The sequence below is a fragment of the Callorhinchus milii genome, unplaced genomic scaffold, assembly GCF_018977255.1.
Source record: "Callorhinchus milii isolate IMCB2004 unplaced genomic scaffold, IMCB_Cmil_1.0 Scaffold24, whole genome shotgun sequence".
In the NCBI taxonomy this organism is placed as follows: Eukaryota; Metazoa; Chordata; class Chondrichthyes; order Chimaeriformes; family Callorhinchidae; genus Callorhinchus; species Callorhinchus milii.
Window position 1 is genome coordinate 734,251 of NW_024704765.1, and position 14,964 is coordinate 749,214.

General features: G+C 47.8%; 1 protein-coding gene across 1 annotated transcript in view; it reads right to left on the bottom strand.

Moving 5' to 3' along the window:
• Positions 1–211: 211 nt before the first annotated feature.
• LOC103181340 (immunoglobulin superfamily member 21) overlaps positions 212–14,964 on the bottom strand; it is a 62,016-nt gene continuing 47,263 nt past the window's right edge. The window contains exons 7-10 of the mRNA XM_007897752.1: positions 12,147–12,232; positions 7,457–7,649; positions 1,843–1,881; positions 212–505 (exon numbers count right to left, since the gene is read on the bottom strand). Of these exons, the coding sequence (XP_007895943.1) occupies positions 432–505; positions 1,843–1,881; positions 7,457–7,649; positions 12,147–12,232 (392 nt within the window). The 3' untranslated portion in view covers positions 212–431. The remainder of the gene's footprint in view (positions 506–1,842; positions 1,882–7,456; positions 7,650–12,146; positions 12,233–14,964) is intronic.

Here is a 14,964-nt window from a genome sequence, read left to right on the forward strand (position 1 = left end):
CATTTCACACACAAAATATACAGTGAACGCACTTTATAGTGTATCCTGTGAAGTGCTTTGAGACGTCTCGAATAAGCAAGGATTATTATTATTACACAGAAGAGTCACACAAAGCCTCTCCCCACCATGTTCAATTCCGTACTGGTACATGTGTTCCTCCTGCCTCATCCCACCACCCTTCCCCCCACCCACACACGAGGAGTGCTAACCATTTAAACAGACAGAACCTTTATTGAGAAACACAGGAAGCAGGCAGCACACCTTCAGACTCCAAGAATGCTATAGGAAATGGAACATCACAAACTCTTAAAAAAAATGAAAATAAAAAACATCTTGTGATGTGGCATCTATGAACTGTCACCGCCCTCCCCTCCCCCACCGCCCCATGCTCCCACTCCTCTCTCTCGGCCACACCCGCCTTGAGTGGGGCATCACGTCAAGTCCAGCGTGACTGCGAGAACCATCGCCATGGTGACTGTCACACTGCCGGGGGGCCGACTCCCACCTGCAAACGGGAACAGCGTTAGACTCCGCTTGACACACAGACAGGAACAGCCTGACACACACACAGCAATGTCCCCACACACAGCAATGTCCCCACACACACAGCAATGTCCCACACACACAGCCTGACACACACACAGCATTGTCCCACACACACAGCAATGTCCCCACACACAGCAATGTCCCCACACACACAGCAATGTCCCACACACACAGCCTGACACACACACAGCAATGTCCCACACACACAGCAATGTCCCACACACACAGCAATGTCCCACACACACAGCAATGTCCCACACACACAGCAATGTCCCACACACACAGCAATGTCCCACACACACAGCAATGTCCCACACACACAGCAATGTCCCACACACACAGCAATGTCCCCACACACACAGCCTGACACACACACAGCAATGTCCCCCACACACAGCCTGACACACACACAGCAATGTCCCCACACACACAGTTTGACACACACACAGCAATGTCCCCACACACACAGTTTGACACACACACACAGCAATGTCCCCACACACACAGTTTGACACACACACATCTCCATGCACACAGCCTGACACACACACACACACACACGTCTGACACACAGGGCAGGGCTCAGAGTGTAAACTCACTGCCGGACTCGGTAGTTGAAGTAAAGAAAATCAATGTGTTTAAGAGGAAACTTGATGCTATACGAGCGAGAAGGGAGTAGAGAAGGATAGGAGAGGTGGCGGCTTCTGTAAAGAATGGATCCTGGCATGGACGAGTTGTTTGGATGGTCCATGTTGTATCATTCTATGTCTCTGTAACTCAATTTCTGTGCAACCCAATCTCTCTTTAACTCTACGTATCTCTCTGTATCTCAATAATAACAATGATAATAAATAATAATGTAACTCTGTGTATCTCTCTTTTACGCTATGTATCTCTATGCTGACCTGTCCCACAAACATAACATTTAAGCTAGAGATGGAGAAATCAGCAGCAGGAGGCTGTTGGTACCATTGAGTCAGGGTTGTTTAGACACAGGTTAAAGCAGGAGGAGGTGAAATCCATTGTAGAATTAGCTCCAAATCTTTATCATTCACTGGTTGGAAATTGGTGCTGAAACCCAACTTTGGATTGCCAACATTAGTGGCCCTCCAACCACTCCTGCTGGTGAGCTTGTGAATAAGGATGAAGATGGGTCTCAACCATGGTGGCTCTGAGCTTCCCACCCTGTAGCAATGGTGGCTGGGGTCGGCCTGAGTTGGGAGGAGGATGAAGGTAGAACGGCACAGGTTAAGGACAGTATTGTTAAGGACAGTATCTAACGGACTCCAGACTCACCACTTTTCTGATTTCTGCCTTGAGGAACGTTTGGATTTTCTGTAAGATGAAAAATGACAAAAATGTACATGATGGAGGCCGGAACGCAGTGATGACAGGCGAGAATCTTTAACAAGCAAACGTGTGTTCTGGGCCACCGTCAAACTCGAGGCTGGTTCCTCACCTCCATGTTAGAACCTTGGACGAGGAGGTCATGGACTTCTTTTCATCCAAAATATCAACATCCGCCAGGCAGCCTCATCCTCCTGCCTCTTGTCACCCACCACCACTCCCTCTCCATCCCCCTTACCCTCCCCATCATCAGCTCCTACCACATCCTACATTCCTTCCTCCCTCTCACCCACGATCATCTGTATGAAACCCACCACCTGCTGCCTCGACCCTCTCCCCACCAACTTGCTAGTCACCCAGTTCCCCCTCCTCTGCCCACTACTGGCTGATGTCATCAACCAGTCCCTCTCCTCTGGTTCAGTCCCTGCCCCCCTCAAAACTGCTGTCATCACCCCCCTCCTCAAAAAGCCTTCCCTATATCCCTCAAACCCCAGCCATTACCACCCCATTTCTAACCTGCCCTTCCTCACCAAAGTCCTAGAACGCGTTGTTGCCAATCAACTCCGCGCACACCTCTCCTCCCACTTCCTCTTCGAACCCCTCCAGTCCAGTTTCCACCCACAGTACAGAGACTGCGCTTGTGAAAGTCACAAATGACATCCTCTCTATCTGTGACCAGGGCTCTCTCTGCCTCCTTGTCCTCCTGGACCTCTCCTCCGATTTCGACACAGTTGAGGGGGAGACAGGAGCTATTCCAAAGGAATGGATTCCACCTAAACAGGGCTGGGACAAATGTCCTGGCAACATGAATAAATAGGCAGGTAGACAGGGCTTTAAACTACTAAGGGGGTGGGGGGGAGTGTGGTAAATTCAATCACATGTAATCCGTTACAATTAAAATTAGGACTGATGAAAGTGGGAGAGCAGTTTAACCAGGGAGATGAGCAAAGGGTGTCAAGTGGGGAAAGGAAGCCCAGGGATAGGGTACTGGTGAATAGGACTAATAGCCTGAAGTCAGAATTAAAGGTGCTATATCTGAATGCGCGAAGCATTCGAAACAAGATTGATGAGTTAAATGCACGAATAGAAACAAACGGGTATGATCCAGTAGCCATCACCAAGACACGGTTCCAGGGAGATCAAGGGTGGGAGCTAAATATTCCAGGGTATGTGGTATATAGGAAAGATAGGCAATGTGGTAAACAGTTGGGAGGGTGGACCTGCTAATAAAGGATGGGATAAAAACAGTCGAGAGGAAAGATTTTAAATCAGAAAAGCAGGAAGTGGAGTCAGTATGGGTAGAGGTACGTAACAACAAGGGACAGAAAACTCTAGTGGGAGTAGTTTATAGACCCCCGAACAACAGTCACCGTATCTCTCAAGGTATAAATCAGGAAATTAGCGGAGCATGTAGTAAAGGAAAAACATTAACTGTGGGCGATTTTAATCTGCGCATAGATTGGGCCAACCAAATTGGGAAAAATGTGATAGAGGAAGAGTTTATAGAATGTGTTAGGGATAATTACCTGGATCAGTATGCCGAGGAGCCAACCAGGGAACAGGCCATATTAGACCTTGTTTTGTGCAATGAAGCAGGTGATCAGCAAACTGGAACTTAGGGCTCCTCGAGGGCAAAGTGATCATAATACAATGGAATTTAGCATTAAGTTAGAGAGAGAAGCAGTTAAGTCCGAAGCAAAGGTTTTAAATTTAAGTAGAGCCAACTTTGCTGCTATGAGAGAGGATTTAGCCAAAATAAACTGGGAAATTAGACTTAAGGATTTGACAGTAGACCAGCAATGGCAGAATTTTAAGGAGATAGTGCAAAATTCCCAGCGAACACATATTCCTTTGAGGAATAAGAATGCTACGGGAAAGGTGGCCCAACCGTGGCTAACTAGAGCAGTTAGGGACAGTATAAAGTTAAAGGAAGAATCCTATAAAACAGCTAAGATGAGCAGTAAACCCGAGGATTGGGAGAACTTTAGGGATCAACAAAGGAGAACCAAAAAAGTGATTAAGAGGGAGAAAATGGAATAAATGTGGGTCTGCTACAGGCAGAGATGGGGGGAATTATAGTAGGGGGACAAAGACATGGCAGAGTCATTAAACAAGTCTTTGCAATTGTCTTCACCTTAGAAGACACTGAAAACCAACCAAGAATAGAGGGGAACCAAGAAGAAAATGTTAGCGAGCAACTTGGGGGAATTATTATTAGTAAAGAAATGGTTTTAGGTAAATTATCAGGTCTTAAAACTGATAAATCTCCTGGACCTGATGGCCTAAATCCTAGAGTTTTAAAAGAGGTGGCTACTGAGATAGTGGATGGTTTGTTTTTGATCTTCCAAAATTCTCTGGATTCTGGAACGGTTCCCATTGATTGGAAGATTGCAAAAGTAACACCACTATTTAAGAAGGGTGGGAGAGAAAAGATGGGGAACTCTTGACCAGTTAGTCTGACATCAGTGGGAGGGAAAATTCTTGAGTCCTTATTTAAAGATGTCGTTATGGGATTCCTGGAAGACCATAACAAGATTAGGCAGAGTCAACATGGCTTTACAACAGGGAAGTCATGCTTAACTAATATGTTAGAGTTTTTTGAAGATGTATCTGCAGGTTAGAGAGGGGGGAACCAGTAGATGTAGTATATTTAGATTTTAAAAAGGCATTTGACAAAGTTCCACACAAAAGGCTATTGCACACGGTTAAGGCCCACGGGTTTAATGGGAACATATTAACATGGATTGAAGAGTGGCTAACGGGTAGAAAACAGAGAGTAGGGATAAACGGGTCATTCTCGAATTGGCAGGAGGTGACTAGTGGAGTGCCACAAGGATCAGTGCTGGGACTCAGCTATTTACAATTTACATCAATGATCCAGACGCGGACATTGAATGTAACTTATCTAAATTCTCGGATGACACTAAACTCGGTGGGAGAGTGAGCTCTGAGGATGATGCAAAAAGATTGCAACGGGATATAGATAGGCTTGGGGGGTGGGTGAGTAGGTGGCAGATGGAATTTAATGTGGGGAAGTGTGAAGTTATTCACCTAGAGTACAAGGTTTAGAGTACAAGAGTAGGGAAGTCTCGCTGCAACTGTACAGGGCCTTGGTGAGCCCGCACCGAGAGTATTGTGTGCAGTTTTGGTTTCCTTATTTATAAAAGGACATACTTGCCCTCGAGGGGGTGCAGCGTAGATTCACTCGGTTAGTGCCTGGGATGAGGGGACTGACCTATGAGGATAGGCTGAATAAACTGGGGCTGTATTCTCTATAGTACAGAAGAATTAGGGGGATCTTATTGAAACTTATAAGATTCTTAAAGGGCTGATAAAGTAGACACAGAGGGTCTGTTTCCCCGGGAGGAGAATCTATAACCAGGGGTCACAGTCTGAAAATTAAGGGTCAGCCTTTTAGAACAGAGTTGAGGAAACATTTCTTCACTCAGAGGGTAGTGAATTTATGGGATTCACTCCCCCAGAAGGCTGTAGATGTCAATCCTTGAACATCTTCAAGGCTGAGACTGATAGATTTTTAAAAAATAGAGGGATTGGGGGATATGGGGACAGGGCAGGTAATTAGAGTTAGGTCTGAAGATCAGCCATGATCTTATCAAATAGTGGGGCACAGGCTCGAGGGGCCGAATGGCCTACTCCTGCTCCTAATTCTTATGTTCTTATGATCACGCCATCCTCCTCCACCGTCTTTCCTCCGTCATCCACCTCAGTGGGACCGCACTCGCCTGGTTCGAGTTCTACCTCATAAACCGCCAGCAGTACATCTGCACAAATGGCTTCTCCTCCCGCTCTCACCCGGTTACCTGCGGGTACCCCAAGGATCCATTCTTGGCTCCTCCTCTTTCTGATCTACATGCTCCCTCTTGGGGATGTCATCCGCAGACATGGGGTACACTTCCACATGTACGCGGACGACACCCAACTCTATTTTTCCACCTCTCTGCGACCCCCAGTCCCCTGATGTTCTGTCAGCTGCCTGTCAGATCTCAGGGGCTGGATGAGTGCAAATTTCCTTCAGCTGAACGTTGACAAGACGGAAGCCATACTCTTTGGCTCTCATCAACGTCTAAAATCTCATGGCTCTCACCTCCTCCACCTACCCGACCTCCCCCTAAAACTCTCCGAACCGTTACGCAACCTCGGCCTCAGGTTCGACCCCCAATTATTCTTCCTTTCCCCACATCCGGTCCCACACCAGCACCGCCTTCTTCCACCACCGACGCATCGCCTGTCTCTGCCAACACCTCTCCCCAAAAGCCGCTGAAACTCTGGTCCCTGCCTTTGTCACCTCTCGGCTGGACTACTCTAACGCCCTCCTCGGTGGTCTCCCATCCACTACCATCCATAAAATCCAGGTCATTCAAAACTCTGCCGCCCGCATTCTCACCCGCACCAAACCCCTCTCCCCGATCCCCCCAGTCCTGGCCCTTCCCCCCAACCCCAAACCCCTCTCCCCGATCCTCCCAGTCCTGTCCCAGAGAGGATCGACTTCAAGACACCCCGAGGCTCCGGAACTGCTTTCCTCACTCCCTTCACCTCACCCCCTCTCTTCCCACTTTCAGGTCTCGGCTGAAGACCTTTCTTTTTGACCGCACCTATGGTCACCTTCCTCCCACTCCCCCTGGCTCCTCCCCTTCCCCCTCCCCGCCCCCAGCCCCTCCCCCCAGCCCCTCCCCCTCTGCCCGGCCCCAGGATCCGTTACGTCAAGTGCTCTGAGACTCTGTCCGGCGTGGAGGGCGCTATATAAATCCAAGTTGTTGCTGTTGTTGGATGTGCCAATGAGGTCTGCCTCATCCTCCCTTCATCAGTGTATAATTCTAATACAATTTACATTTATACATTGCCTTTCATGTCGGGAGGATGGCCCAAGGTGCTGAACAATAGGGGCTGGGCACCAGAGATGAGGGTGAGAGCTGATCTGAGTGTGTGTGATTTGGGCACAAAATGTTCAAAAGTGCAGTCAAAGGGTTTGTGCCTTGAAAGAGGGAAAGGGTGGAGGGGGGGAGGGACGGAGACGGATGGGAACAGAGTCCCAGCGAATGCACAACAAGCCGCTGAAATGCCATCTCTCGATGGGTAGTGTGGATTGAGTGAGCGACATGGAGTCCAGACAGTGTCAACCTAGCGAAGGAAACGGCAGGCGTGGTCAGGGTGAAGGAGGATGCAGAGGTGGAAATGTGTGCAATGAAAACAATACGATCCGTACATTTGCCCTCATCGCTTCACATCCAGAGCTTCACAGACTCACAGCAGTGAAGGGCAGCGACTGTGTGCTTTGCAAACAATCATAGAAAGAACCTTGTAATAGAATAATTGTGATGTGCGATGTGTTAATTAACACCAACGGTGCTAATTAGCCAGTGACCAGTTGATGCGCTAATTATGGTCTTTTTACGCAGAGGGTGGCTTCCCCTCCTGCCTGCCCGCCTGCTCCACAACAATAACTTGCCTTCACACAGCAGGGTAGCATCCCATGGCACTTAAAGTGCTCACTGCCCCAGCGCTCATGGCTGCTCAGGGAGAGGGAGAATCCGGCTGCACTTACCGAAGATGATAAGCCTGGTGTGGGTGTCGGTGGAGCCCAGGGGGTTCTGTGTGGTGCAGCGGTACATGGAACCATTCAGCTCGGCCGGTACCCGCTCCAGGGTCAGTAACTTGCCGTCGTGGTCCTGTCTCCCGTCCAGCAGGCGGCCCCCGACTCTGGTCCAGGTGAAGAGCGGCTCAGGGAACACCTCGTTCTTTGCTCAGACAATGGCACAGAAAAACAGTGAGTGAATGAATGGACGGTAAACAATCCCTCATCTCCTCAGAACTCGCCTCCGCCCACACACCCCCACCCACACACACACACACTGGTATTCTGTGTAAGAATCTCTGCCGTGGAAACCTGCCGTCCTTCAGACCAGATACTGAGCCGGGCTCCTGTCTGTGTTTGCAGCTCATCAACCCACAGTGATGTCCTGCACACAGCCATAATGTGAGTGAGTGATTATACCTGGCGAATTGTTGGCCAGGACACTGGGAGAGAGAGAGAAACAACAACAACAACAAAATTCCATTTATAGAGCGCCTTTCATGTCGGGAGGACGTCCCAAGGTGCTGTACAGTTGGGTCGGGACCCGAGCATTGGGTCAGGGTGAGGGGAGGGAAGGGAGGGAGCGAGGAGGGGGGAAATGGTCAGGGTGAGGGGAGGGAAGGGAGGGAGCGAGGATAGGGTAGAGAGTCGAGAGGGGAGCTGAAGGCTCGGTCAAAGAGAAAGGTCTTGAGACCGGCCTTGAAGGAGGAAAGGGAGGAAGCGGCGAAGGCACTGGGGATAGAGTTCCAGAGCCTCGGAGCTGAGAGGCTGAAGGCCCGGCCACCGATGGTCGGGCGGTTGGAGCGGGGGATGTGGAGCAGACCGGAGCCAGAGGAACGGAGGGTACCGGCAGGTAAGTAGGGGGATAGTAGGTCAGAGACGTAGGAGGGAGCGAGGCCGTGAGTGGCCTTGTAGGTGAGGATGAGGATCTTGAATTTGAAAGAGAAGAGAAAGAGAATGACTGCCTTTCCGATAAAGTTCTTAAATGTCTTTAATGGACACCACTGATGTCCAACTGAACGGGCATGTGGCAGCTTGACTGTGGCAGTCCAGTCTGTCACTACATTTTACAAATATGTCCTGCGAAGAGCTTTGAGGTGTCCTCCTTGTGTGAAAGGCACAATTTTGCAACGATTATTTTAATTAATATTATTATTTCTTAATATTATTATTTATTGTGGAGGCTTGAAGCCACAACGTTTGAACCCAGAACCGATAGTACGGGCACGTTGGCTGCTTGGTACTGGGTCAGGTTACTGGTTTGGGAGATGTTTGAATAGATAATAATAATATTATTCCTTGTATTTGATACAGCACCTTATCATGTCTTCAAGACGCCTCAACTCGCTTCACAGACTTTTCCGTAAAATGAATTGACTGTAGATTTTGTTGGCGAAACACGGCAGCCAATCGGGCACAGCAGCATCCCACACACAGCCGTGGATTGATTGACCACATTATTATTATTATTTGGATGGATGGAGGCCACCCTGTGTGAGGGGTGCTATGTAAAGGCAAGTTGGAGTGTGTGAAGCTGAGCTGTGTACCTCCTACACCCCAATCCTCGCATGAGCTGTTTCATTTACAGCAGTGATACGAACCAATTGGAAAGAAGAAGGAAATCATTAATTGGGTTCAGGAACCTGCTCGCTGGGACAATATTTTCCCGGCAGCTGCTTTGTGATTTAATTTAAAATCTGCAACAAGACAAGCCTGGCTGCAGGGTGGAGGGGGGGGGTGGAGGTGGAGGGGTGAGGATGAGTGGGGTAGCGGAGGGAAGTGGGGGAGCGCAGTAAAAATATTTGACAAATATATTTAATCACTTTTTTTTTGTAGCTCGGATGGTTGACACTCTCAGGGGAGAGCTTTCCCTGGAACATTCTACCTGAATAATAGTCTGCCCGATTGTGCCTAATTACCGTGTTGGGTGTCAGTGAGGTAAGCGGTGACAATAACCAGATTTCCATATTGTCATTACGGAACACAGGTTGGCATTGTGTGAAAATCTCTCAGTCAGGCAGCTTTTATTTTCCCCACCGCGAGGTTCACTCACTGTGTCAGACGGATGACTGATCTCTAAACTCATGCCATTTGTTAAATAGCAAGATAACTAATTAGCTGGCTTGCTGATTGCTTATCGCTGTTTTTTTGTTGCCAGCCCATTACTTTCACTTTTAAAGTTACGCAGTGGAGAGTAAAATCGCACCGCGATTCTCACTCGCTTTATTTTCCATCCTTCGGATGAGAGGTCCCATCTGCCCGTTCAGGTGGATGTTGAAGATCCCACGGCTCTATTCGAAAAGACAAGGGAGTTTCTCTCTCCCGGTGTCCTGGTCGACAATCCCCCCAAATAAAATTGGTCACTCACCCCATCACTGTTTGTGGGAAACTGCTGTGTGCAATTGGCTGCCGCGTTTCACTCTGAAACTACACTACACTTTACAGTGTATCCCGTGAAGCGCTATGAGACGTCTCAATAACATGATAAGGCACCATATCAAATGCAAGGATTATTATTATTATTAAAAGGAATATATCTCTTGATTATCAGGCAGGACACCGCAAGATAAACTTTCTTCTCTTTTTGAACAGTGCTATGGGGCCTTCAAATCCACCGGAACAGTCACAGACAGTTCAACATTTCAACTGAAGGATGGCACCTCTGACAATGCAGATTGTCCCCAGAACTGCCCTGGAAAGTTGGGCTAGACTGTGAGCTCAAAGTCTCCGATGTCGGGCCCCCCCAACCTTCTGAACCAGACTGTTAATTCAACACCCCGTGTGCCCACACACGAGGCTCGCAGAGTGAGAGGAAGAGAGCGTGACAGAGAGAGAGAGAGAGAGAGAAACAGAAAGAGAGATTGACAGAGGAAAAGCAATAGACTAAACACAGAGAGTGATGGGGAATGAAAGAGCAACAGAGAGAGAGAGAGAGTAACAGTGATCAGTCACACGCCGAAAACCATCACCGTGCACAAGAGTATCCAAACCAGACTGAGAGTTCCATGTATGTATGCCATCTACACATGGAACTTCCTGAGATATTTATTGGAATGGAATGCCATTCTTTATCCAGAGGGATCCATCCTGCTTCCCTAATTTCAGAGAGCATTAAGCACAGGTTGGCAAGAGCAAAGGCTTGGAGATTCCATTGTGTGTCTGGCAAGCTTTCCCGCTGCTTGTCCAGCTAGACACGTTAGGGCTTTGGCTTGCTGGGTTAGCGGGAGCTGAGTGGGAAGAATCTCTGCCTGCAGTGACTGGTCTGCCCTTCCCAGTCCTGCCGATGAGCCAGGCTGTACTGTGCCCTGAAATACTGCGGACTTGCCTGGCTCAGAAACCAGACTCAAACTCACCACAGAGGGTGGACTTGACTCCGACATCCCATTGCCATATTGTTAAGCATGTCACCTTGAACCCAGTTCCTGACCCTCTCCTCTCCACCCCCCCACCCCCCCAGGAGAATGGTCAGTAATGCTGGGGAAGTGCTGCATTGTTCAAGTGGACATTAAAGATCTCCTATTGGAAAAGAAAAGGGAGTCTGGCTGACAGTCCCTGTGTCGTGGCTGACATTTCTGCAGATACATTACCCATTCACCTCATGGCTGTAGTGGGACAATGCTTTGTGCAAATTGGCTGCCACATTCACACACAAAATACACAATCAGTGCACTTGACAGTAATTGCTTCTGATTCATTTTGACTTGCTAGACACTATATCACATTGTCGTATTATTGTTATTCACAGGATGAACTCAGGATTGTCATTGGAAGTGTTAAGAGGGTGAACGCAAGAAGTTGTTTCAAGCAGAGGGTTATCAAAACACAGAAGGTTTGGTGACAAGTAGCTTTTGAGGCTGAGAGCAGAAAGAATGTTGTTTCAAAGGGAATTGGATAAATATTTGAATGGGAAGAACATAAAAGTACACAGGAAAAAATGGGGTGAGAGTTAAGAGCTCCAGTGGAGGAGTGAATCCTCACATAGACATCATGGGCCAAATGGCCTCCTACGCAAAGGGGGGGGAAAAAGATCAATTTCGGAACAGATCCCAGCAGCAACTGGATGCTGTGATGGGGAGTGTGGTGGGGGGGTGGGGTGGGGGTGGAGGGACGGCTGAGCGGGTTTTGCAGGGATGAGATCAGAGGAGCCAAAGCGCCTTCTTCACCCAGGCCAATCTTGTGAGCGTGTAAGTTTGTGTGTCGAGCTTACAGTTTGTGCATCAACCAACCTTACAGAGAGACAGAAGGTTGTGGGTTCAAGCCCCCACGTCGTGACTTGGAATCACATAGTCTAAGCTGACGCTCTAATGCGGTGCTGGGGGTGTGTTACATTATTGGAGGAGCCATCCTTCTGATGAAACTTTAAACTGAGGGCCTATCTGCCTGCTCATGTGGAAGTTATCATGGAAACATCCCATGGCGCTTTTCGAAAGAGAAGGGAGTTTCCCTCTGCCGGAGTCCTGGCCAACAGTCCCGCACCAAATAAAATTTGGTCACTCACTCCACGGCTGTTTGTGGGATACTGCTGTGCGTTTGGCCCACAAAATACACAGTCACTCCACTTTACAGTGCATCCTGTGAAGCGCTTTGGGACGGCTCGGTGACTTGATAAGTCGCTTTATCAAATGCAAGCATTATTATTATTATTAATAATAATTCTTACCTGAAATCCTTGGACGATGATTCTAACAGTGTCGCCAACGTGAACTCTTGTTGGTGACATGTCTATTCGTGGTCCTTTAGGAGCCGCTGTGTAGAGAATGAGCAGCGATGAGAATCATCCCTTCTGCCCCCACCCCACTCCCCCTTGTTACCCCTCGTCTCAGCCCACAGCACAGGCATAACTGCATTCGCAGCGCATGCCACCTACCCTGAAATTGAGGATCATGCCAGACACTATCAAAGACGAATGGTTCAATGTGCCTTTTTTAAAATTAATTTCAGGAGAAAATTTTTTTTTTTAACCAATTGAGATTCATAAAGAAAAAGTGTTTGTTAATTGTTATTGTTATATGGTATTATTATTAATAATGTTTATTAATAATGATAATGTTAGAGGAGAGCGATGAGAGCTGCTTTCCAGTTTTAAAGGCAGAGCAGGAAGCAATTAGGCAGATAAGAACGTAAGAAATACTGGACGAAAAAATACCAAGGCCCATCTAGTTCGCCTTCCACCTCCTGGCGATCGCATGACCATATATCCCAAACTACCTATCTCCTATATCCCCTAATGTTATTTCCTAAAAGAAAAGGAATAAAAGAACACTGATCCCTAGTGTTGGAGTTAGAGCGATGAGGCTGATCTTCAGGGCGAGGAGGAACAACAACAACAATTTGGATTTATGTAGCGCCACTCACCCAGGGTAATGTCTCAGAGCGCTTGACAGTTTTGGAGCACGACCTTGAGCCTGGGGAAGTGGGGGAGGTGACTGTAGACACGGTCGAATAGGAAGGTCTTCAGGTGCGACCTGAAAATGGGGAAGGAAGGGGCAAGGCAGAGGGATAGAGCAAGTGGGAAAAAAGGGCTGAAAGGGCTTCCTTCATCTGAACCTCTGGTGATCTTGTGATGAACGTCCGGCTGGAGGAGGGAAGGGAGAGGGGGCTGTGATTCCCGTGGCACAGCGGCATATCTGGATCTGGAATGCATTGCCTGAAAGGGTGGTGGAAGCCGATTTGATAACAACAACTTCAATGCCAGAAGTTTCCAGAGACACAAACACCAGAGATGGGGAGCGTTTGAAGACCAGTGTGTTTCACAGATAGACTCGGAAACGGAGCAAAGCGAATCAGCCCTGATCAAACTGAGAAGTTGTCACTCTGAGAGAATATTAAGTAAAGGAGTTTGAGTCCAATTATAGTCAACTGCACTTGTCTGCATCGCAGAGCTATGCAAATCCTCTGTCCTGATTCCTTCACATTAGCCTGAGCGTTGGCCTGATTGTGTGTCTGAGCTGGTCTGTGCTGAGCTGTGTTAGTGTGAACATATTAATGAGACTTGTTGTCATTATCCCTGACACATTGTGCTGCTTAATCTCCATTCATCTTTGTCAAAGGGACACATTCCTTCAGAAAGAAAGTAAGAAAGCCAGCTTGCAGATTTGTAGTGTCTTATCACATCAAGAAAAGTTCTTGGATCACTTCGCCGTAATTGTTGTCAAGTGAGGTTGCTGTTATTTTTTTGTCAGCCATTTTGTGCACAGTAACGTCCCGCAACCAGCCACAAGATGAATGAAGTCTGCTTCCTACACCCCCATCCTCCTGCCCCACCATCAGACTATCTCTTCCCGGTTTCTGGAACTCTACTCTGGAACTTGTTGCTCAACATAGATAAGTCACCCGGTCCGGACGGGATGCATCCCAGGTTACTGAGGGAAGCAAGGGTGGAAATAGCAGAGGCTCTGGCCACAATCTTTCAATCTCTTTGGACACTGGAATGGTGCCAGAGAACTGCAAGGTTGCAAATGTTAACCCCCTGTACAAAAAGGGGCAGAAGGGTAAACCTGAGAACTACAGGTCAATCAGCCTAACATCAGTAGGAGGGAAACTTCTGGAGACTATAATCCGGGACAATACAAATTCTCACTAAGAAAAATATGGTTTAACAAAGGACAGTCAACACGGATTTGTTAAAGGCAGATCGTGTCTGACAATTTTTTGATGAAGTGACTGAGAGGGTGGATGAAGGTAGCGCAGTAGATGTAGGATTATCTAGATTTTCAAAAGGCATTTGACAAAGTGCCACATAAGAGACTGTGGAGAAATGCCAAGTGTTGCATTTTGGTAGGAAGAATGAGGAGAGGCAATATAAGCTGATGGTACAATCTTAAAGGGGGCAAATGAACAGAGAGACCTGGGGGTCCACATCAGCAAATCTCTGAAGGTGGCAGTCAGGTCGATACAGCTGTTAGAAAGCATATGGGATACTAGGCTTTACAAATAGGGGCATAGAATACAAAAGTCAGGAGGTTATGTTGAATATTTATAAGATGCTGGTTAGGCCTCAGTTGGAGACTGTGTTCAGTCCTGGGCACCACACTTTGGGAAAGATGTTAGGGCATTGGAGAGGGCGCAAAGGAGGTTTACCAGGATGGTACCAGGAGTGAAGGACCTTAGTTATGAGGAGAGGTTAGCAAAACTAGGATTATTCTCCCAAGAGCAGGGAAGATTAAGAGAGGATTTAATAGAGATTTTCAAGATCATGAGAGGATTTGATAGGTTGAACCGTGAAAAACTGTTTCCACTGCATGTGGGTCAGTAACCCGAGGACACTGATTTAAGATAGTTGTTATAGAGAGGAAGTTATAGAGAGGAAGTTAGAAAAACATTTTTCACTCAGCGAGTTGTTGGGATCTGGAATGCATTACCTGAAAGGGTAGTGGAAGCCGATTCAATAACAACTTTTAGAAGAGAAGTGGATGGGTATTTGGGGAGGACAGGATTGCAGGGCTATGGTGAGAAAGCGGACCAGTGGGATTGACTTG